The 20,874-nt window shown below is 42.0% G+C and overlaps 2 protein-coding genes across 11 annotated transcripts in view; one reads left to right on the top strand and one right to left on the bottom strand.

The window, feature by feature from the left end:
- Positions 1–566: 566 nt before the first annotated feature.
- HNRNPAB (heterogeneous nuclear ribonucleoprotein A/B) overlaps positions 567–20,874 on the top strand; it is a 30,633-nt gene continuing 10,325 nt past the window's right edge. Inside the window, exons 1-9 of one of the 10 annotated variants that reach the window (XM_082063337.1) lie at positions 567–739; positions 867–1,167; positions 4,206–4,374; positions 4,459–4,617; positions 5,041–5,172; positions 6,909–7,017; positions 7,111–7,263; positions 7,342–7,426; positions 8,955–9,101. In XM_082063337.1, coding sequence (XP_081919463.1) covers positions 905–1,167; positions 4,206–4,374; positions 4,459–4,617; positions 5,041–5,172; positions 6,909–7,017; positions 7,111–7,263; positions 7,342–7,412 — 1,056 coding nt within the window. In that variant the 5' untranslated portion in view covers positions 567–739; positions 867–904 and the 3' untranslated portion in view covers positions 7,413–7,426; positions 8,955–9,101. Of the gene's footprint in view, positions 740–866; positions 1,168–4,205; positions 4,375–4,458; positions 4,618–5,040; positions 5,173–6,908; positions 7,018–7,110; positions 7,264–7,341; positions 8,008–8,946; positions 9,102–20,874 lie in introns of those variants that run through there. The other 9 variants (XM_082063335.1, XM_082063336.1, XM_082063334.1 and 6 more) reach the window with 9 other exon arrangements.
- Positions 10,046–19,333, bottom strand: PHYKPL (5-phosphohydroxy-L-lysine phospho-lyase). The gene is made up of 13 exons (XM_082063331.1): positions 19,168–19,333; positions 17,332–17,450; positions 16,353–16,512; positions 15,419–15,493; positions 14,508–14,595; positions 14,303–14,419; positions 14,001–14,083; positions 13,522–13,747; positions 13,106–13,260; positions 12,506–12,595; positions 12,169–12,299; positions 11,676–11,732; positions 10,046–10,233 (listed from the first exon to the last, which is right to left on the bottom strand). Exons 1-12 carry the CDS (start codon positions 19,224–19,226, stop codon positions 11,680–11,682), a joined length of 1,356 nt encoding a protein of 451 aa, XP_081919457.1. The 5' UTR covers positions 19,227–19,333; the 3' UTR covers positions 10,046–10,233; positions 11,676–11,679.

The following is a 20,874-nucleotide window of genomic DNA, read 5'->3' as shown; positions in this document are numbered from 1 at the left end:
GACCCGCGCGGGGCTCCGGCGGCGCCGCGGCGGAACAACGAACGGCGAGCGCGGAGCGCTGGTTCTGACCGTCCCGCCCGGGCCCCGCACCCTCAGGGCTTGGGTTTCCTCCCTGTCACGCGTGTGATTTTCCTGAAGCACCCGGCGAGGCCGGCAGCGCTCCCCGGGGCGGCCGCCGGAGCGGGCACTTCCCTGCCCGCCACAAGGGGACAACGCGCCGTACTCGCGGGTCCCACGGGAGGGCGGTCCTCCCCAGGCGCCCCACACCTCCGGGGCTGCCCTGGCGATAACGGCACGACTGCCATCCCCTTCCCCTTCTTTTCTTTCTCCTCCTCCCCTCACAGGCGGGAAGAGCCGCCCTCAGCCTTGAGGCGAGAGGCCTCCGCGCGCCTCGCCTTCCCTCCCAGCCCAGTCCCGCGGGCCGCCATTCGCCTCGCCCCGCGCGCCCCGCCCTCCCCTCGCAGCAGAACCAACAGAAACCGCGTGACGGCGTGAGTGACAGGCGGCAGCGGCCAACGTTAAAGATCCTTATTGCTGTGTGGCTGGGGCTCCGGCGGTATAAAGGCGGCCACGCGTTAAGGCTCTGGGCCGGAGAGTACGTGTCTCAGGGGGAGGAGAAGGTGGTGGCGGGGCCGGTGCGGAGCAGCCCAGCGCCGCGGGGAGGGGTGCCAGCTCCTGCGCGTGAGGGATTTTAATCCGATTCCGGCCGGCCCGGATTTTATTAGGAGTGGGTTTTAAAGTGAGTATGAGCGGCGGCGGGATGGCGATGGCGGAAAGGGGGGGAGGGGCGGGACCGGACCGGATCAGACCGGCCCGGCGGGGGGAGCCGCCTCGCTGACCCGCGGGGCCGCGCTCATCTCTTGCAGGCGCCTGTCGTCCCTCTCGCCTCTGCGGACGGGGCAGCATGTCCGAAGCGGAGCAGCAGTTGGCGGCCGCTGCCGGCGCCACCCAGAACGGGCACGAAGCGGCCGAGAGCGCAGGAGAACAGCAGGCCGAAACCGGCGGGGCTCCGGCGGCGGCGGCGGGCGCAGCAACGGCGGCAGCGGCGACAGCGGGAACGGCGGCAGCAGGAGCCGGACCGGCGGCGGGAACAGCGGGGGCGGCCGCCAGCCAGAACGGAGCCGAAGGCGACCAGATCAACGCCAGCAAGAATGAGGAGGACGCGGGGTAAGCGCCGCGCTTCCGTCGGCGGGCTGAGGCGGGAGCAGGCCGCGCCCCCCCCGCCCCCGGGCGCCATGTGCGGCGGCGGAGCGCGGCCGCCAGGCCCCGGCGCGGCCCTTCGGCGGGAGCGGAAGCAAAGCGGGCGGCTGGCGCGCTCCGGGGCCCGCTCCGCCCGGCGGGGGAGGGCGGCGGGCGGCCCTGCTGCGGAGGGATCGGTCGGGCGGTGAGCCGGCGGCCCTGCAGCACCAGCGCTTCCTTTGTTCTGGAGCTGCCTTTTGTTGGCGCCATGTGGTGGCTGGGGGAGGGGCGAGGAGCGGGTTTGTTGCCGTCTCACGCTGTAAAATGGAAGGAGGTTTTAACTCGGTTCGCTTCGTATCCCGCGTTTTTCCCCTCCTTTTCGCTTTTTAACGGAAGGAGTTGTTTTCTGTTTGGGGGGGTGGGCTGGTTCAAACTTTGTGAGGATTGCATGGCCCATCGCCGCCGGCGATCATGTAAATGTGAACATGTTTTGTGTAACGCATATAAAAATAATCCTGACTTTGGAAGCTAGACGGGGGAAGCTAAGTATCTTTTGAGTGAGTAGGGGAAAAAATCAGCACGAATGAATTGATGTGCAGTGTGTTTAAACCAGTAAGGTTGATTTTGGTGTACTTTGCAGCATTGTCAGAAAACGGCTTATCGTTCACAATTGATTTCTGGAAGAGTCAGTGTAGTTTCGCTGTGTTTTGATCCTTGTGTACAAGAGAGTAATTTATTTCCTATCATAGTTGGTTTGTTTATGTATATACATGCTTGACTTGAAAACTACCTGGCTGTTTCTCAAGTGGGTCTTTGTTATTTAGTCTACACCATATATTTAATTGGAACTTCCTTTGTTATCCCTGGGCCCTGAACCAGAGGGTCTGTTCCCTCAGGTTGGACAGTGAGCTGAAGCCACTGTAGCGTAATAGATTTTGGCCGTAATGGAAGGAGGAAAACTTGCACAAGTGTCTCATAAGCTAACGCTGGATGTATCTTTTGCAGACACTAGAAGGATTGAGAACCAGGCCCTTTAGCTGTGTGCAAATTTTTGTTTTACTTTTTTAGTGTTCTGCCTTGAAAAGAGGTGATGCTCTCTGCCTATCTCACATAGGAGGTGACAAACTTCAACCCCAAATCAGTGCGACACAAAACTTCGAGAAAAGCAGTTATTTAGAGGGTTTGACCTATGTAGAAAATATAGCACTGTGCTAAAACAAGGTCTGTCCAAGGCAGAGTTTTGGATGCTGACATTGGACTATTTTGTTGAGAGCTGAAACATGCTTTGATTTAGCTGCACTACTATGCTCAGGAGGAAGAAAAGAGACTACATGTTAAGATAGCAGTTGTTCAGTTTGTGGCCTTGGAAGGCAAAGCCAAATATGAGGAATTTGGTCTTAGTTTCAAAGGCTTTATGTTGTGTTATGTAAATATATGTAGATATGGATCATTCCAATTACAAAACAAAGGACTGTAAATTACAAAGTGTAATATCTACTGCTGTGGTAAGAGGTGAACTTAGTATGTGGCAATATCTGTGTATACCACAGCCCCATCCCAGTGGCATAAAGCAGCTACAGCTGCCTGCAGACAAATTCCTGTCATCCCCCAACCACTGAATTTCTCTTGATTATTCTACGAGTGTAGTCAAGGATGACAGGATATGCTACGGAAAACCACTGTCCGTCTGTACAGATTACAGCAGTCATGCTTGGTCAGTAAGCGGTTGTGATGAGAAGGAATCCATCAAGTTATCTTTTTTCACTTGTTATTGAAAGGCTTAGGAAACTTTGTAAGGCCTTTTTTGTAAGGTTCTGGAATGGCTGCAAAAAGCACACAGCCTTAACTTGAACTCTGTATATCTTGCTGTACCTGTCAGTTGAGTGTGCACACTTTGATCTTCAGAAGAAATAAGGGCTTAGCCTATAAAGGATATAGTTTCATCCAGTTTAAGGAAAAAAAAAAAACATAGTACCTATACATTTTCCTCATGTTGCCTTTTGAACATAAATGGATGTGTGTTATAGCAAATCTAAGTTAAACCACCAATACCCACTTTTATTTACACATAGTCTAGTTTCTAAAGTGCTACTAGCTTCTAGTGCCACATCTAGGTTGCCCCTAAACAGAGTGATAACAACTTCAACTGCTTTGGTTTATAGTTAGCTTGGGAACTCTGAAAACAGAAAATACAACCATGTTATTAATGTTTTCATTTGAAGTGAGGCATTTGAAAAGTGCCTGATTGACTAATCTAAGTTTTGTGTTTTAGCTTCACTTCTGTATTGTGATTCGTTAGTTTTTAGTTCTTTTGAGATGCTTCAGAGGATATTTTGTGTGGGAAAGCGGACAGGGAAGTACTGTATTACCTTTCATGAAAGTAAAGACTTAATAGTGAAGATAACTCCTGTGGTTCTTGTGAAGATAGAACTAGATTCTGTAACTAAGCAGGAAGAAATGCACAGCATAGCTAAGGCAGGTCCAAAGTCCCAGCTCTTGTATGTGACTGTTCTTGAAAGTCATAGATACCTGGTTTAAATTCTGCAGAACAGTTGTAGGACTAAAATTTTTACTGCCATTTGTCCACATCCTAAAAGAGCTCAAGTATTTTGCTTTTGATGCCTTATTCTATCCTGAATGTTTTTAAAATGGTAGGAATGATCCTAGGTTCTTTCCAAAAACTGAGTTGGCAGTACTCGATAATCAATACTGCTTTGTTGCAAATAACAAAATACTGTTGAAAGAATGTAAGTTACTTGTGAATAATATAATGGGGCAATTTTTATTGCCTCTTATAGTTTGGAATAAACTTTATGATGCATTGTGTCATTCAAAAAGAGAGTGCATCCTTGTGCACTCCTGTAGTATCATTAGCTTTTGACAAGTTTTAAAAGCATTCAACTTACAAGAGTTGGTCCTGTTTCTGACAACACTGCTGAGGTGTGTCCCACTATGAGCATTTTGCTCTATGTGCTTTTCTGTAGTATTTTGTGAATCTAAAAAGCTTTATCTCTTTGAAATTTCAGGAAGATGTTTGTTGGCGGCCTCAGTTGGGATACAAGCAAAAAAGACTTGAAAGATTACTTCACCAAATTTGGTGAGGTAACTGACTGTACGATAAAGATGGACCCTAACACAGGAAGATCCAGAGGCTTTGGATTTATTCTCTTCAAAGAACCTGGGAGTGTTGAAAAGGTGAATTTAAGATTCACATTTCAGATTCTTAACTTCTCGGGGAAACTTTTCAGCTTGGGTTAATCATATCAAACTATCTTTCAGGTTCTGGAACAGAAAGAACACAGGCTAGATGGACGACTAATTGACCCCAAGAAGGCCATGGCAATGAAAAAGGATCCAGTGAAGAAAATATTTGTTGGTGGACTTAACCCAGAAGCTACAGAAGAGAAAATCAGGGAATACTTCGGAGAGTTTGGAGAGGTGTGTAATGTTACCTTAGTAAACAATGAAACATAGTCTCCAGTTGCTGTTTAGTTTACTGATAATTTGCAAGTTGCAAATTAAATTAACTTCAGGTGTATTAAGCCTTCTGTTCTGTAACTGGTCCAGAGGTTTCCCATCTTGAGTGCAAGGAAGGCACATGGTGTGCTAGGCACTTCCATTGCTAGTTAGATACCCTTTGTCTTTAATTCAAACTGTTTTGTCTTATGTTAAAATTGGTTTTAAGTATTGTAAAATTGAAACTTCTGGTCTGAAATCCAATGTTAGTGTAGGAAGAATATTGCAACTTTAGTGTTGCATAATATGCATAGATAGGAAACTGACGGTTTTAGTGTCCCAAATACCATGCACTTAACTGTTTCGCTAAAACGGAAATCTGAAAGTAGTATTTCATGTCCTCAGATTGAAGCAATTGAACTTCCAATGGATCCAAAGACCAACAAAAGGAGGGGGTTTGTGTTCATCACTTTCAAGGAAGAGGATCCAGTGAAGAAGGTTTTGGAGAAGAAATTCCATAACGTCAGTGGAAGCAAGGTAGAAACTTTGACTTGTAAATTGTTGTTCAAGCTCTTAATACCACTACATCTATAATCTGAAAAGGATTTTGTAGACCTGTGACCTCAGGGTACCAAAATTACGATAAGGACAGCTTTCAGTTTACCACAGCGGTGTTTTACCATAAGTTCAGTCACAGAGGTAACCAAGGCTTTTTACTGATTCTTGTGGCTTTAATACTTGCTATGTTCTAGAGGCTTTTGTATGTAAAGCCTCTGATTGCATTTATTAAATTTGTGTGGGAAAAACTGTCTTATTTATGTATCAGTCTGGCACTATAAGCTATTTCAATAGATACTTAACTATTTTCATCATAGAGCACTTGTATATAAAACTCAAGGATTATAGACTAACTTTTTAAGCTGCTGGCTGGAACTGGCTCTGTCTCACAGCTTGGTGTCTTCACTCAGAAGCACCGCCTGCTACTAAAACTTTGTCATGTAAACCCAATAAAAGGATGCAGAGAGTAAATATGTACTTAGGGTAACTTGCACCTGGTCAGCTGGTTATGTGCACTACTGTAGAAGTGGTGTGAGGTGCTCTGAAGAGTTGACATTGCTCTCTGTAGGAATGGCTAGTGGAGGCTTATGTGTCAAGCTAGTGAGGGCTGGAGGCAAATGATGTATGCTGGCTGGAGGTGTCCTTCCATTGCTCCATGGTCAGTGTGACCATGTGCTAACTTGAGAGCCGTAGTGCAGTTGGTCATACTCTGACATGGTGACTTCAGTTGCACTTAGTTTGACTGGTCTTGACACAGCACAGAAGAAACTTTGGCAAATGTACTGGTAGTTGGCAAGGCACTGTAGTTAGCAATAAAGTTTGTTTTCAAGAGAAATGAAAGTTTATGTGCCAAGGGAGCTGAGAAATAAGTAATACTTGTATATCTTGTAAATATGGCTTGTTTTTGTGTTGATAGAATAAAAAAAGCAGGTTACCTTAAAGCTTCTGTGTGAAGAGTTCCAAGTCAGGCTTGCTCAGGTGCTGCTGTCACTGGGAGTTGTTCTTTCACAGCAGCAGTAGCTTTCATCTCAGACTGCACAGATTCAGGAACTAGGAAGCTGGCTGACAGCTTGAGCTGCAGCTTGGAAACCTGTCTGGGAAATGTCAATTCTCATTGGTTTTAGCTGTTAGATAAGTGATGATTTCAAGTGTTGTTAAGTGTACTGTACAGTCCAACACAGGTGCTCAGTGTATAGGGTGTGTGAAGTCTGCCAGGAAAACTCATCCTGGTGCATTTCCCAGAGCCTTGTTCATTCAGTGCAGCCCAGGTGAATTCCAATAACAAGAGCCTCTTCTTGGAGGTTATGCCAGGATAGAGGGCTGTCTCGGGCTCCTGCAGGAGCAGTGGCTTTGCTGAGGTGGCCTCAGCACCTCTTCCACAGGGGAGCTGGTGGTAGGGAATTGACAGTATAAAATACTTAGAAAGCAGTGGCCTGCTTTGTGTGGTCAATAATGACTCACCTTTTCTTCTGTGAGGAAGCTGGTGGTAGACCAGAACCAGTGGCCTGCTTTGTGTGGCCAGCAGTGACTTACCTTTTGTCCAGGTGGCACAATAAATCGGATGCTTCTGGATATGCATTAGTCCTGGTCCCATGATGGAACACAGCACATGTACCTCCTTTGCCTCTAGAGTAACCTGGCTTTCCTAGGTGGTTAGGCTTGGGTACTGCTGCTATAAGACAGTATACATACTCTTCCTTGTTTTTTATTTTCAGTGCGAGATTAAGGTAGCACAGCCAAAAGAAGTATACCAGCAGCAACAGTTCAGTAGTGGTGGAGGAAGAGGTAGCTATGGAGGAAGAGGCAGAGGTGGAAGAGGCGGCGGTAAGTACTGCACACACTACTTTAGTATGGACACATTCTAAATAAGTTGTGTGTACTAAAATGGGATTTTGTGGATGGTTTTCCCTTCTATAGCTCAAAGTCAAAATTGGAATCAAGGTTATGGCAATTACTGGAACCAGGGTTATGGGAATCAAGGATACGGCTATCAGCAAGGTTATGGTGGCTATGGAGGCTATGATTATTCAGGATATGGGTATTATGGATATGGACCAGGCTATGATTACAGTAAGTAAAGAGAACTGTATTGGGTATAAGCAAGCATAACTAATTAGCAGTTTAATGCATTTGTTCTCTTGTTCATAGGTCAAGGCAGTGCAAATTATGGGAAGACGCCAAGACGTGGTGGTCATCAGAATAACTACAAGCCATATTGATCAAACTTATTCAGGTATGCAGTGGCATGGTCTCTTTTGGAAAATGACTGCATAGGTTTTGTATACAATGCTGTAGATGGATATTTCAGTTCTGTACCAAATTTAACTTTACAATAAATTTCTATGGCCTGTTAAATGTGCATCTTACTTGGAAGAGCTCCCTGGAAATGTTTTACATGTTTAATACCTACAGATAACTAGTTGTCTAGACAGTGTGGTGTGTAAACTTCAGCATTGCTGAAGATATTAATTAATGATTTTATTAATAGGTTAAACTGAAACAGATTTTGAGGGTCTGCTTAAAGCTGCAGCTCTGCATCTAGGGACTGCCTCTTGGAGTTAACTATGGACTCTGCATTACTCCAGTTGTACAGAATGAGATGCATCTTAGGGAACCAGTGTCACTTTCCACCTTTTTATTTTGTATTGTTTTTGTGTCATACATTTCCTGTAATGGAAGTGTTAATTTTACTGTACTTTTTGGTACCTTTTTGGAATCTAATGTATTGTAAGGTATTTTACATGTGTTCTGATTCACCATGACATGAATATTGAAGCTATTCCTAGCTTTTGAAATAAAAAAGGCGTAATCTAGTGTCCTGTGCCATTCTTCAGCTTATGTATTAGTAAAATGCCAGTATACTGTTCCCAGAACACTTAGGTCGTGGCAGTACCTTGATAGATGAAGAGTTGTGCTTAAGTGTTTTTAATCTTAAAACTAGAAGGCTGTAGTGGTAGTTGTGCTCACTTGCAGTTAAGTGGCAGCTAAAAACTGCAGTCACTCTGCCTGGAGGTTATGGAAGAGCACTCAGGTGGAAAGCCCCAGCTGTTGTGGAGACTGTGCTGGTGGTTTGTGTTCTGTAGTCAAAGACAGAGGCTCAGCATAACCGTCTTAGCGTCTGCATTGTAGGGCTTTGCTAGGAGGAGCCAGAGGCATAGGTGTCAGTGAGGGCTTAGAGAGTCTAGACAGCACTGCAGGAGGAAGCTAAGAGGTGTGCAAGAAGCTCACTTTACTTCCTTTGTGTTTCGCTATCTTGAGTTGGAGACTTTTCTAAAAGTTTTTAACAGTACGTGTACCTGCCCCGAAAGACAGGTTAGACAGACATTCAGTTACCAATGCACAGTCTGAATTGCTGCAGCCTGAAAAGGGCTAAAGATCTTCCACTAAAGTTTTGGGAGTAAAACCAACAAGATATCTCTAGAGATGAGTAAACAGCTAGAAATAAGCTCTCCTTTGTTGGCTGATTTACCACTATTTTAAGGCAATAACTAGCATGTGATTTGCCTGACTTGCTGCAGAATAGTCCCCATCTCAGATTTATTAGTAAGTAGCAAGTGTTGCACAAAGTAAACTTCTAAACTTTGTTGCAGTAATCAATTTTTTTACTTTCCTTTTAGAGCTTAAATCATCTGACTTTTTTTTCTTGTAATAAATTGTATTTGAACAAATGGGAACCAGAAGTGGAATCAAACCAAGTAACTAAGACAAGACAAACATATGTTGCAGTGACCTTTCATTTTTTTTTTTAACAAGGGATACAGCTGTTCCTGTGGAGACTATAATATACTGCTCCCTGCTGGCTCTTCTTGGAAAGAAAAACTGGCTGTCAAGTTAGAAGTCTCTAAAGACTTCTCTGGGGTTAAGTGGAAATCTTGAGTATTAAAAAAAAAAAAAAAAAAAAAAAAAAATCAAATCTGATAGTTAACATGACAGTTTTATAGCTGGAGTATGTAACCTAATGCTCAACTTGTAAATAAAAAATTGCAGACCACTGAAACAAACGAGTACAGTATTTAAAAGTATTACTGTCTCAACATTTAAAATGGAAATGCTTTACTGTTTTGCATCCTTTTAGTTGTTCTCTTATGAAGTAAGAGGGATAGCAGAATATTTTTCTAGCAAACAGTTTACCCTCCAACAGGGAGTTTGTGTGTGTCAGGACCATACTGCTGCAATGCTTCTGGCTAGTGTATTAGCAATAGTTTGTCAATTGGCTGTGATGTTGGTGTTTTTTGAAGTAGGTTCTCAGGTAATGCTTCCTTGACAGGTGATGTGGCCTTAAGCAGAAATTGAGGTACTTAAATGCAGAGCTGGCTTTCCCTTTCTTTTTTGCATGAAAGGTTTGTGATACAAAGAACATGTAATTACTTGGTGAAAGCAAGGGCTTGTACGCAAGGTTGTTGCTTATGGCTGGAATTTACTCTTAATTTACTAATCCTACTTGGATATTTCTTGAGGACAGAATACTTGGTAAGAACTGGTTTGGGTGCCATGGCCCTCAGCTGTCTGTTCCTCATGCATTTGATGTTATGAGTTTGGGACTGAAGTTTTTTACTTCATCTGGTCACTGAGACTGTTTGTTGAATATAGTGCTACTAGGGACCTTGTTATGAAACGGGCTATGGAAACTGGTTGGAAGAGCCTGGGGAAGACTGGATATACTGGCATCTAGAATGGTGTCTGCATAGGTAGCAGCAGATATAAAAAATAAAGAGAACCCATTTTAAAAGCATCATAACCTGAAAGAGCATGAATTTAGAAGATGTAGTTTATAGCAGCTACTAGAAATAGATTCCTTTATAATCAGGTTTAGATATGCTGTTTTAAATAAAAGCCAATTCCACACTTCTGCCAGAGATAAAACAAGCTCTTGTAAAATTTATTTCTATTAAAGCTTTTACTAATAACACAATAACTGAAAATAACAAAATCAAAGAAAGGTAACTTAGGTGGTCTAAGACATGCTAGGATGAATATTAATGTGCATTATTATGGTAGAATAATGTTTCTTAGCAGTAAATCTTGAATGTTGTTTGAAACCTATAGAAAGAAAATAATGTTATGGGTTTTTTTTGTCAAAGCATCATCAAAAGGAATTAACTTCATTGCCTCATTTTCACTTACATTATATGTAAGTGTCATACTAGTACTGTACTTAGTAAGAGGCTTTTGCATTTTTGGTTTCCTGTTGAAAAAAAAAAAAAAGGGCATTTTTCTTGCTTAGTTTAGGTTGCAGACAAGCACATTTAGTCACTAGGCCTCCAAGTTAAACTGGCACTGTTGAGTAGTCTTTCTGTTCTCAGACAAGTATGAACAGCTGTATGTCTTTCCATTAACTTGCTCAATAAAATATTAACACATTTTTCTCGTGCCTGCTATACTAATATTGCACTGAACTAAAAGCATGTTTCTCCTGAGCTCAGGGCCACAGCACTGTGAATCTACTATGGTGGCTGAGGCCACCAATGATAATATTGTTTACCGTGAGTACATTAGGTATATTCCTACCCAGGTACCTGGAGTTTCACTGGCCACTTTGTAAAAAACACTTGGTTATCTTTGTCAGAGTAGGCTGAAGAAGTACAAAGGGTGTTTTTATCAAGGTGTTTAAGTGTATATGGTGCTCATGAATGTGTGGCAAAATGAGTGGCAGCAATATGTTCTCTGTAAGCAAGCTATAGAGGGATTTCAACATATAAATTAAGATTTACAAGGTTTGGAAGACTTAACAGGACTGAGTCTTACTAATGCCCACAAACTTCTGAGTATAGCAATAAATTTATACTTAAGCAGGAGATAACAGCTGTGAACCTGAAATGATCCTCTGAAGTAGTGAAAATGCTCAAGACAACAGGAAGCACTGCTATTTCAAAGTCAAATATTAAGTAAAACAGGAGGTATAGTAGTAAAAGTCCTGTTTATAGCTCTTTATAAAGCTGTTAGCCTAAGTGGAGGTTCCTAGATTGTGACATTTAGAATGTAGGGTGTTCTGCACTTCAGGGCAGTTAAGGAGAGAGTTGCTAAATAGTAGTTAGACAGCTGACTTAACTAGACAGTGTATGCAGTTGCAGCAGCTTCTGTCTGGAGACTTCAGGCACTGAGCAGCTAGCATGAAAACTATGTTTTTTGTCTTGATCTGCATATCATTTGCATGCCAAGGGTTAAACTCTTACAGCTTCCCAGACAAGTGCAGCATGTTCTAGTGGTGAGCATTTCTGGGACATGTTGGAACCTGGCTTGCAAACAAATGAATACATACAGTGTTACTGAAGTGTCAGCCTCTGAGAGAGGGTAGCTGTGAATATCAGATATACACAAGTCTGGTCCATGCTTCTAGATTGCCAGAAATTCCTGCAAACTAATTTCAAATAAAAGCATCTCTGAGGAAACGTGATCCTGCTCTATTGCCAGTGACAATGCTTGTGAAGTTACATTTGGGAACCTTGGCATTTAAATAGTAAAGGGTGAATATAGATAAATACCTGCTTAGGTAGAACAAGTGCAAGTTTTCTGTTGGTTCAGGTGTTCCTTTTCCATATCTGGAGAGAGAATAAGCAACCATTGAGAAAACAGATGACTTTGAGACAAGTTTTTTGGACTAACTTGGCTAATACTGAGTGTGCAGAAGTTGTATAAAAAGCTAAGTGGCAAATGCACGCAGGTATGGCTTTTAAGAATGAAATTTGGACAGCTGTTACCAGTTGCCTTTATTCAGATAGACACTTCAACCTCTGCCAGAGCAAAGCTACTTTAAAAGGCTTGTGCATCTGTGGAGTAAATGGTTTTGTTGGAGAACTTGAAAACAGAATAATTTAGAAGTGAAGGCTAAACTTGATTTACTAAGTCTAATTTTCCTATGTGCTCAGCATCTACTATTTTGGTGCTATTCTAGCACTTCCAAAAAGCAGGCTCAGCAGTTCAGCTTTGACTTAAGGCAGCCCAACAGCAACCCCCCTTGAGGCAGTGGTGATCTACCTGTTAGTAGCTTGTCCATTGTGTCCACAACAAATTTTGCATCCTCCATATTAAAGCACATTGGGGGCTTGAATTTAAGCACATTTCTTCCTGGCCCATCTGTACTCAGTAGAATATATTCTTCCTTAAGTCTGGAAAGAGCAATAACAATTCTTTACGTTTGCATGTAGCTCTGAAAAAAATTAAGGCATGAGCATGCAGGCTGTCCAGACAATGCCTTTCTGCACTGACTGGTTCCTTTTTCTGCCAGTTGGCTATCTTTTAACAACTGTTGAGTGGCAAGGTTACTTTGTAACTGCGTGCTTGCCTTGCACAGTGAGCAGCTACATCATTGTACCTTGTGATTAGAAGCTCTGCTTCTGCTGTGGCCGGGGTCCTTTCTGCTTGATCCTTGATTAAGTCCACTCCAATGAATAAGCCAGAACCCCTTTAAAAGAAATAAAAATAGTCAATTGGTATCAGAGGAAGGAACTATATGTGAACTAAAAAATTGAGGAAGGTTTTTGTGAGACCAAACCTTTGCTGCATGAGAATTACATGATACTTGGCTAGTGATAGAAAAGGTATTGCTGTTTTGAATAAATGTAGTAATGCAGTACAGACTTCTGTCTGCTCAGAATGGCAGTGCAGGACATATTGAATATATTTTTCCATCCATCTAATTCTGTTCTTCTTGCAGTTGAAGTAAGAGTTCAAACAGGAAAGTGAATTCCTTTAGCTACTAATAAATCAATAAAACAGTACTGACCTTGAGTGGCAAAGTACATCACACTCTTTTGATAAGCTCAAATTTGTTTTAATCTAAGGTACAGCAGGCTGTTGACTTTTGCTGAAAACACAGATTTCATTACTTTCTTAAAACCTTATCAGTTAAACTGAGTTGTTTATGACTGAACCAAACAAAAAGCAGCTGAAAATATAAACATGGCACTGATACCTGACGTCACCAATGATGGGATGCTTGATTTTCTGCTCCTTGAGTAGCTTCATCAAGAAGTTGCCTACTTCCAGGGCATGAGCCTGAAGTTGTTCCTTCTCAATCACATCTAACACAGCTAATCCAATTGCACATGAAACGGGGTTTCCTCCAAACTAAGCTCAGCAAAGGGACACACATAGCCATGGAAAGGGAAGAAAGATGTAATCTTGTCACTGAAAGTGTAGCCTCAGTGATAGAATGAGCATACTGCCCTTGATATCAGATAGAACCAGTGAACAGTTACATACTAGAAAGATACAAATAATACAAACAGCAAAACTATGTGTGATAAGGATGATTAAAAACACTGCATGAATATCTGATATTAATACATAGATTCCTGTAGAGAAGGAAAGTTTGGGCAGCTTACTTACTGTATTAAAATACTCTACTCCTGTGGCTGCAAATGCTTCTGCAATTTCTTCTGTTGTTGCGACACAGGCTATAGGGTGCCCATTTCCTATTGGTTTCCCCATAGTGACAATATCGGGTATAAAATCTTCTCCCTGAAGCTGGAATGCCCAAAAGTGCTTGCCAACCCTGCCAAAGCCAACTTGAATTTCATCAGCAATAAAAACACCTCCTGCCTTGTGCACGTGCCTGTAATATAACAGTGTTTACTTTTTAAGAACATGCAGAAAGCATTTGCAAACTTCCAAAACAAACTTGTGGGGGCCTATATTCTGTACCATGTGTTTAAAAACAGGTCTTTGCTATACAAAGTTTACATTCTAACATGAAGGCAGAGGCTGTTTTCCTGCCTATAGAGCTATACTCTAAAGCAGGCAGATAAATTCCTATATTCAGCCAGTATGTTAAATTTAAAAAGTTAAGATAATGAATGACCACTTACTCTGCAGCCTTCTGAAAATAGCCTGCTGGTGGAATGATTTGACCGCCCACACTTGGCAGAGATTCAACAAAAAATGCAGCAATCTGAAACATATGTAGCATGCATGTAATGTTTGAACACAATACAGAAAGTTGTGGAAATTGTGTTAAAAATTAGTAAGCTCTTTGTCATTGGATGGTTCTTACATGATTATGTGATCTTTGCTTTTAGACAAATCCATACCACTTAGCTCAGTAATCCTGAATGGCATTGACAGCCATGCTCATTTCTCAAGACAAATGGTTATGGAAATAACTTTTTACCTTTCTGCCTCTCCTATGTGCTTGTTCAATGATATTTTTCACTTCATTAGCATAGGCTGTTACTGAATCCTCATGGTCTTCTCTATAAACTCCTCTGTATGTGTCTGGAACAGGAGCCTGTGCAAAGGAACAGTATTCTATATTCAGTATATCGTAAATAAGACAACTAAATGTACAATTGGTTGATAGAGGCTCAAATACATACCACATGGACCCATTCCTTTTGTCCTTCTAGATTTCTGAATTTATATGGGCTTATGTCAATCAAGGTTGTCAGATGTCCATGGTAAGCACTTAAAAAACAATTAGCAGAACTAAACAGTAATTTCTTGATTATCAAAGATTAGCATTACTGATAGCTGAAGAGTAGTGAGGCTCTGTCACCTGGTGGGAGTACAGTCACTTAAGATGAGAACAGCTCTATCAATCAGCTTAGTAGCAGTTGGCTTTTTTATTTTTCCACATCTTGACTGTCATTCTGCAATTCTCTAAGGGATGCAGAGGGACAGTACTCCCTGCCACTGGTTTGCCTGGACCAGTGACTAGAATCATGAGCAGTATTAAAAGATTGCAGAATGATGGGAAGGGATGTGTCTGGCCTACTTGTGAATAACCTCCAATGATGGCTCTGGCCATCCCATCCTAATATTTGACCCGCTTCATGGTAGAAGAGTTTTCATGAAAATTCCTCAGATTTCAACTTAAGTCTGTTGTCTTTTTTTTCTATCACCATATATCTTCAGGCCTGGCTCCCATCTTTTCTGCTCCATCCCATCAGACAGTTGTGGTTGCAGTAAGATCTCCCTCTAGCTGTCTCTTAGTGCTGAACAAATCCAATTGTCTTAACCTCTCGAACCTGTGGCTCCCTGCCCATGGTGGGCGGCCACTGCTGGCCTCCTTCCTTTATGTCCATGTCTGTCACATACTGAAGAGCCCAAGCTCAACACAGTTCTCTGGGCTGGTGTTGAAAAAATACTGACCAGGGGGAAAAATTACTTCCCTCAACTTCCTGGTTATTAAAATATTTCTATGACGAGAGATTTTCAGAAATGCTCTGACCATGGACCAAAACTGAGACTTGTACCCCACAGTAAATAAAATTGCCAGTATACTTACTGGTCTAGAACGATAACATCCTCATGTTTTGTATACTGTCGTGCCAACCTTAGGGCAAGATCGTTAGCTTCAGATCTGCAATTGAAATATTCAATAGGTGTTTCAATCCAGATGTCTTGAGTTTTGAAATTCTAGTTTGCCTTGCAGTGTTGTTTGTGTCGCTAAAGAACAGACACAACTGGATCAATGTTACTCACAGACCCTGCAGTAATCTGCACTCACTATGTAGGACTGCTCACCAGAATAATCCATTGGGTTTGGATTAATAATAATAACAATTAACAATTAATACTACTACTACTACTACTACTATTACTACTACTACTACTAATAATAATAATCCATTCCTAACTCACAATCCATCATAAAAAACTGAAGTACAGAAACTGTTTTGGAAACAGGTGGCTTTGGTTTGGTGTGGTGTGGCTTTGTTTGTTTATTTTGTGTGTGTGTGTGGTTTTTTATTTGTTTGGTTTTTGTTGTTGTTGTGTTGGTTTTTGTGTGTTTTTGTTTGTTTGTTTGTTTGGGTTTTTTGTAGTTTGCTTGGGAATACATCCCTCGAAGCAGAAATATGCATCATTACTTTTCTTATCAAAATTAAATGTAATTCACAGTCAAGAAGTCAGACCAGAAACTAATACCGTAAATATTTGTTAATGTTTTGTAGTCCAAGGCCTTATAAAGAGAATAAACCCCCTCTTAAATAAAGCACTAGTTTAGTTTCCTGATAGAGAGCTTGTTAAACCTCAACTTTGGAGTCACTGAAGTTCTAAGAGACTACAGTTTCTTCAAAAACCAGAACCCCAAACCATGTTTTTGTCAATATCTAGTCATCTACACCAGATCATGCAATTGACTGCTGATAAGAAGGTATTATATTTGTCTGTATATACCTAGTGAAAACGCCATATCAATTCTAATATACATGACTTACCCAGAATTCAAAAAATAAAAGACACATAACTTTGCAGGTAGTGTTTTTGAAAGTCGTTCTGCATAATCGACCAAGTTGTCATGAAGATAACGAGAATTTGTATTTAACAATTGATTTTGTTCATGGGCTGCTTTTACTATATCGGGGTGACAATGTCCAACTGCAAGAGAGTGTGGAGAGTGGTTTGAGAGTTCTTGCACATTACCCACGGTGTTCATTCACATACTAACTTCTGTTTCTCTAATAGTACAGAGATACTACTACTGATGATTGTATTTCATCAGTAGGGCATTAATGATACTTTTCACAGAAGGCAATGTCAGTACACATTGTAAGCTTTCTCTAAAAACTATTTTTTCCCCTCAAAAAGTTTGACATTGCTACTGTACTTTAAGGGTTGCAGTTAAAACTGGAAATTGATATGCTAAAGCAAATAGCGTCTAATTTGATACTTGGATTTAGACATATACATAATTTAGGGGTTTGGGAATATACAGGTAAGCTTTATGATCGAAGAATTATTAGTTGTGCTATGGTGTTAGTGACAGCACTGACCAATTAGAGAGATGGCAAATACTGTAAGAAAGCAGCAGCTACTAATACAAAATTAAGGCCGCACACTGAGCAGCGGCCCTTTGATTGTTGGCTCAGCAGTAACTTTTATAAACACAACTGTTAAGATGTTTGTTAGTTTTACAGTTAAGTACTTAAGCTTCATGGGAAGGAAAATCTGTAAATTTCAAGACAAGTACATTTCTAGGAAGACAGAGCAGGAAGCAAGTCTGAAAAGCACACTCAGGTGCACAGAAATTCAAATGTGAACCGTAGTTTCCCAAACTACAGGCTCAAGAATGGTTCATTCCACTTTCCCAATTAAACAGTGGCTCCCCCAACACAATGCAATAATGGTAAAAAGTACTGATTGCTCCTTGTTCTGCGTAGAAAAACATGGTATCAAGTAACATGACTTTTAACTTACCATGAGCAACATTGTTTATGCAGTCAAGGTACTGTCTTCCATTCTCATCGTACATATACTGGCCTTTCGCCTTTACGATCTTCACCGGGTCGTTAGCAAAAAACAGCTTGCAAGAAGAGCTGTGACAAGCATCAGAAAGCAAAATAAATCTTAGTGAATTCTAAAAGTTGCAGTTTATTCTGCTGGTAACATTGTGAGTTCAGTCAGTTAATCAAGAGAAAGACATTTTCCCAGTTTGCTGACACGTGATGTCATCCTGCTCCTGCCCCCTAAACTAAAGCTTAGGGTGGGGAAGAGAACAGGCCTTGTGCTCTAACTTGAGAGTCACGTTTTAGTTAAGACTTGCAGGCAATTTTAAAACACTCCAGAACTGAGAATCCTTCAGTAGTAATCTAGGCACAGCACATAGACAGGACTTCACCTTTGGACTTTCATCCGATCTTAAGTAACTGCAGTTCCTTACTGTCTACACTGTCTGCCCTTCATGGTCTTGAAATTCTCTTTGGTGTCTCTTACGTTGTGATCGTTTTTATTATATTCTTGCTATTCTTGCCAAGGTACTGATTTTCCAGATAGTATGCTGTGGTTCTGTATAAAGCTTTACTAACCTTAGCTGAAACCTTGAATGATTTTATAAGGGTGGGTCTACTTCTGTGTATTTGTTTCATTTTTAAAATAAATTGCCAAACAAGTAAAATGGAAACACGTCTGCCTAAGTAAGAGTTGCAGAGCTTTCACTCCGAGGGCAAATTCCAAACTTTCATGCTTCATTCAGGAAAAGATTGCTTATGAAAAAAAAATGACCATGAATACAAACTCATTGTCGAATGAACAACAACAACAAAAGGGCAAATGATAAAATAAGACGCTGTTTCATTCTCCCTCCCCTACAGGAATCCTATACTTTCTGTGTGAGCTGGCAGTAGAATGATAAAAGTCAGTTTTTTGGTAAAGTTATACTGACTGTTCAACAGATGCTAAGAAAGCTCTTACAGAGACTGGGTCTTTGTTCCCAGTTACAAAAAGATAAAATACACCAAAAGCTATTTATTTTTCAGGTTTGTTTAATGGCACAATTCTAATTCCAGCATTTACTTCCAGTCCAAGTTCTGGGCTCATTACATCATCAGTTTACAGATTCAAGTAGCCTTGATTTTTTTCAGTGTATAAGGTACAACATAAAGCATTCCCAGTTAAATGTAAGAGCAAGTTCTGCTGCCATTCCTGGATGCAGGCCATAGAATGAAAAATTTTTTAGGTTAGTTGAAGACAAGTAATTGGAAGTTTGGAAATGCATCTTATGCTTAGTTCTGCCAAATTAGGCAGACATGTTGTTAATTCTATCATATTTTAGGTGTAAGAAAAGGTTTTCTGAAAGGCTCTAATACTAGGTCAGCCTAAGGATCTGAGCCTGCAGTGCAGCGGAACTGCCAGGAGATGCTTCCTGAGCCGTTGGAAGTTTGAACAGGCACAGATAACATACAGCTTCTATACTTTAGTTCTGAAACTCCCTAAGTAATGCTAATTACTGTTAATTATACTAGTAGAAGCAGGCTTTGCACGCTCATACCACCAACTTTCCCCACGATGTTGCTAGTTTAACCCTGCAAATCTGGCGAGGCAGGAAACTTCTTCCTGCAGCCCCGGCAGCAATCGCGGTGTCGGGCTCGGAGCAGCCGGGACTTGCCGCGCTGGCTGCCCGGGGCCGCCAAGCGGGGGCCGGGCCCTGCGGACACGTCAAGCGCCCGACGGCGGGACGGGCAGCCCGGCGGGAGCGCTCTTCCCCGCCCGAGGGGTGGTGGCGGCTCCTCCTCCTCCTCATCTCGCAGCACTTACCCGATGAGCTGCCGCCGCAGGGCCAGGGTCTCCTGCCGGGAGCGCTGCGCCGGCCTCATGGCCGCTCTCGCCGCCTCGGGGGGGCCGGGGCGGTGCCGCCTACTCGCAGGGCGGAGCGCTGCCCGGGAGAGCTGGTGCCGCCTTGTGTTCGGGAGCGGAGCGGAGTTACGGCCGTAGCGATTAGTGCTGATCGCTGCTAAAAAAGTGCCCTTACCGCGACTGTTAGCAGGAGCGACACAGGGAAACAGGCATTGCGCATGTGTCTGCTCTAGCAGCACTGTCACAGTGTGCCTCTTATCGTAGAGACCAGCCCGACCTCCAGCCGCTCCCCAAACCCATCCCTTTAGGGAGGCTGGTGTCAACAAGGAGTAGAACAGTAACTCACCAGGGCTTTTAGGCTCCTCTGGCTGCGAGGCTGGACTCTTCACTTACAGCATCAAGAGTGGTGACTTCATCTCTGAGGTCTCATCCAACAAATGAGGGAGAGGTGGCCCCTGTGGGGTCCTGCAAGGCTGGAAACTGTACCCCATGGGGCTGCACCACGGGTGTCACAGCAGCCCGGATCCCAGCTGGTTACCAGCCACTTCAGAGGGTAATAACATGGTTTTGAGGGGTTTTTTTTTTCAGAATCATTCTTACAGCTATATCATAACTCTATTTTGAAATACATATTGGAGAAGTTTCTTTTACAGTTGGAAATAATTTGAGGTGGTAGTCTAGGTGTTATGACTGTATTAATTGTTCAACGCATACTTCACTATTTAAGCAAAAGTTAAAACCAAACAATCAATGTTGTTGTATTGTGTATGGTCCGGGACAGACAGGTAGACCTGACTGATTACTTAAGAGCCAATCCTAGGATAGGCAGTAGTTGGGATTAGAAGATTGGTCATTCCTCCATTCCTGTTTGATTGTAATTACTTAAAGAAGAACAGCAGGACAAAGAACCAGAAGGGATGTTCTGAGTCTTTTGCCACTGGAAGCAGCAACAACATCCACCAAGAGGACTCTAGAAGATAGAGCAGACCCTTTTAAATTACAGACTTGGCAGACTTCCTTGCTGATTAGATATAGCAACCAATAATTATCTCTAGTTGCAGTTATTTGATAAACACAGGAGCAATTTAAATATTGCATCACATGGAGAATCCAAAACCAAATTGCTACGCACTTTAAGTCAGTTTGAACTTAGGAGTTCAAACTCAGTTTTTGCACAAACATCACATTTCAAGTAACAAAAGACAATGGAGGAAAAGTTAATAATGGCTGTTAATCTTTATTTGAACTCTTGTCTGGTTAAGATATTAAGTATCTTTATAATAACAACCTGAACATTTACAATTAGGAAAGTTTATTCTTGGTTATAAATGCAGAGTTCATTATACATATTCACACAATTGTAAAGGTAATCTGTACAGAGAGACCATTTTTAAAAATCTAGTCCTTGCTTTTATTACAGAAAGCACAATAAAATATATTTTTTGAGGTCTTAAGCTAATGTACTGTCCATTACAGCTTTAAACTAGAAATACATGATGCAGTACTAATTAATACTATTTTAACATGTTAAAACAATGAATAAGAAATACTGTTGTTAATGCCTTCATTTTTAGAACAGTTGTTTCCCCAAGAAATAAGTAAATAGAATACTTTTCACAGCACATACACGATTAAAAATCAGAAAGAGTTTGCAACAGAGATGTTAAG

The sequence above is a fragment of the Streptopelia decaocto genome (assembly GCF_964273445.1).
Source record: "Streptopelia decaocto genome assembly, chromosome: 12".
In the NCBI taxonomy this organism is placed as follows: Eukaryota; Metazoa; Chordata; class Aves; order Columbiformes; family Columbidae; genus Streptopelia; species Streptopelia decaocto.
This window is presented reverse-complemented; position numbering and strand designations above follow the sequence as displayed.

Bases quoted from the DNA above. Each gene is read 5' to 3' on its own strand.
- PHYKPL (XM_082063331.1), bottom strand. From the start codon at position 19,226: ATGAGGCCGGCGCAGCGCTCCCGGCAGGAGACCCTGGCCCTGCGGCGG. The intron at 14,596-15,418 runs GTAAGTATACTG...TTGTTTTTTAAG, and splicing joins GATGTTATCGTTCTAGACCA to TGCTTACCATGGACATCTGA. The intron at 13,261-13,521 runs GTAAGTAAGCTG...TGCTGAGCTTAG, and splicing joins GAGTAGAGTATTTTAATACA to TTTGGAGGAAACCCCGTTTC.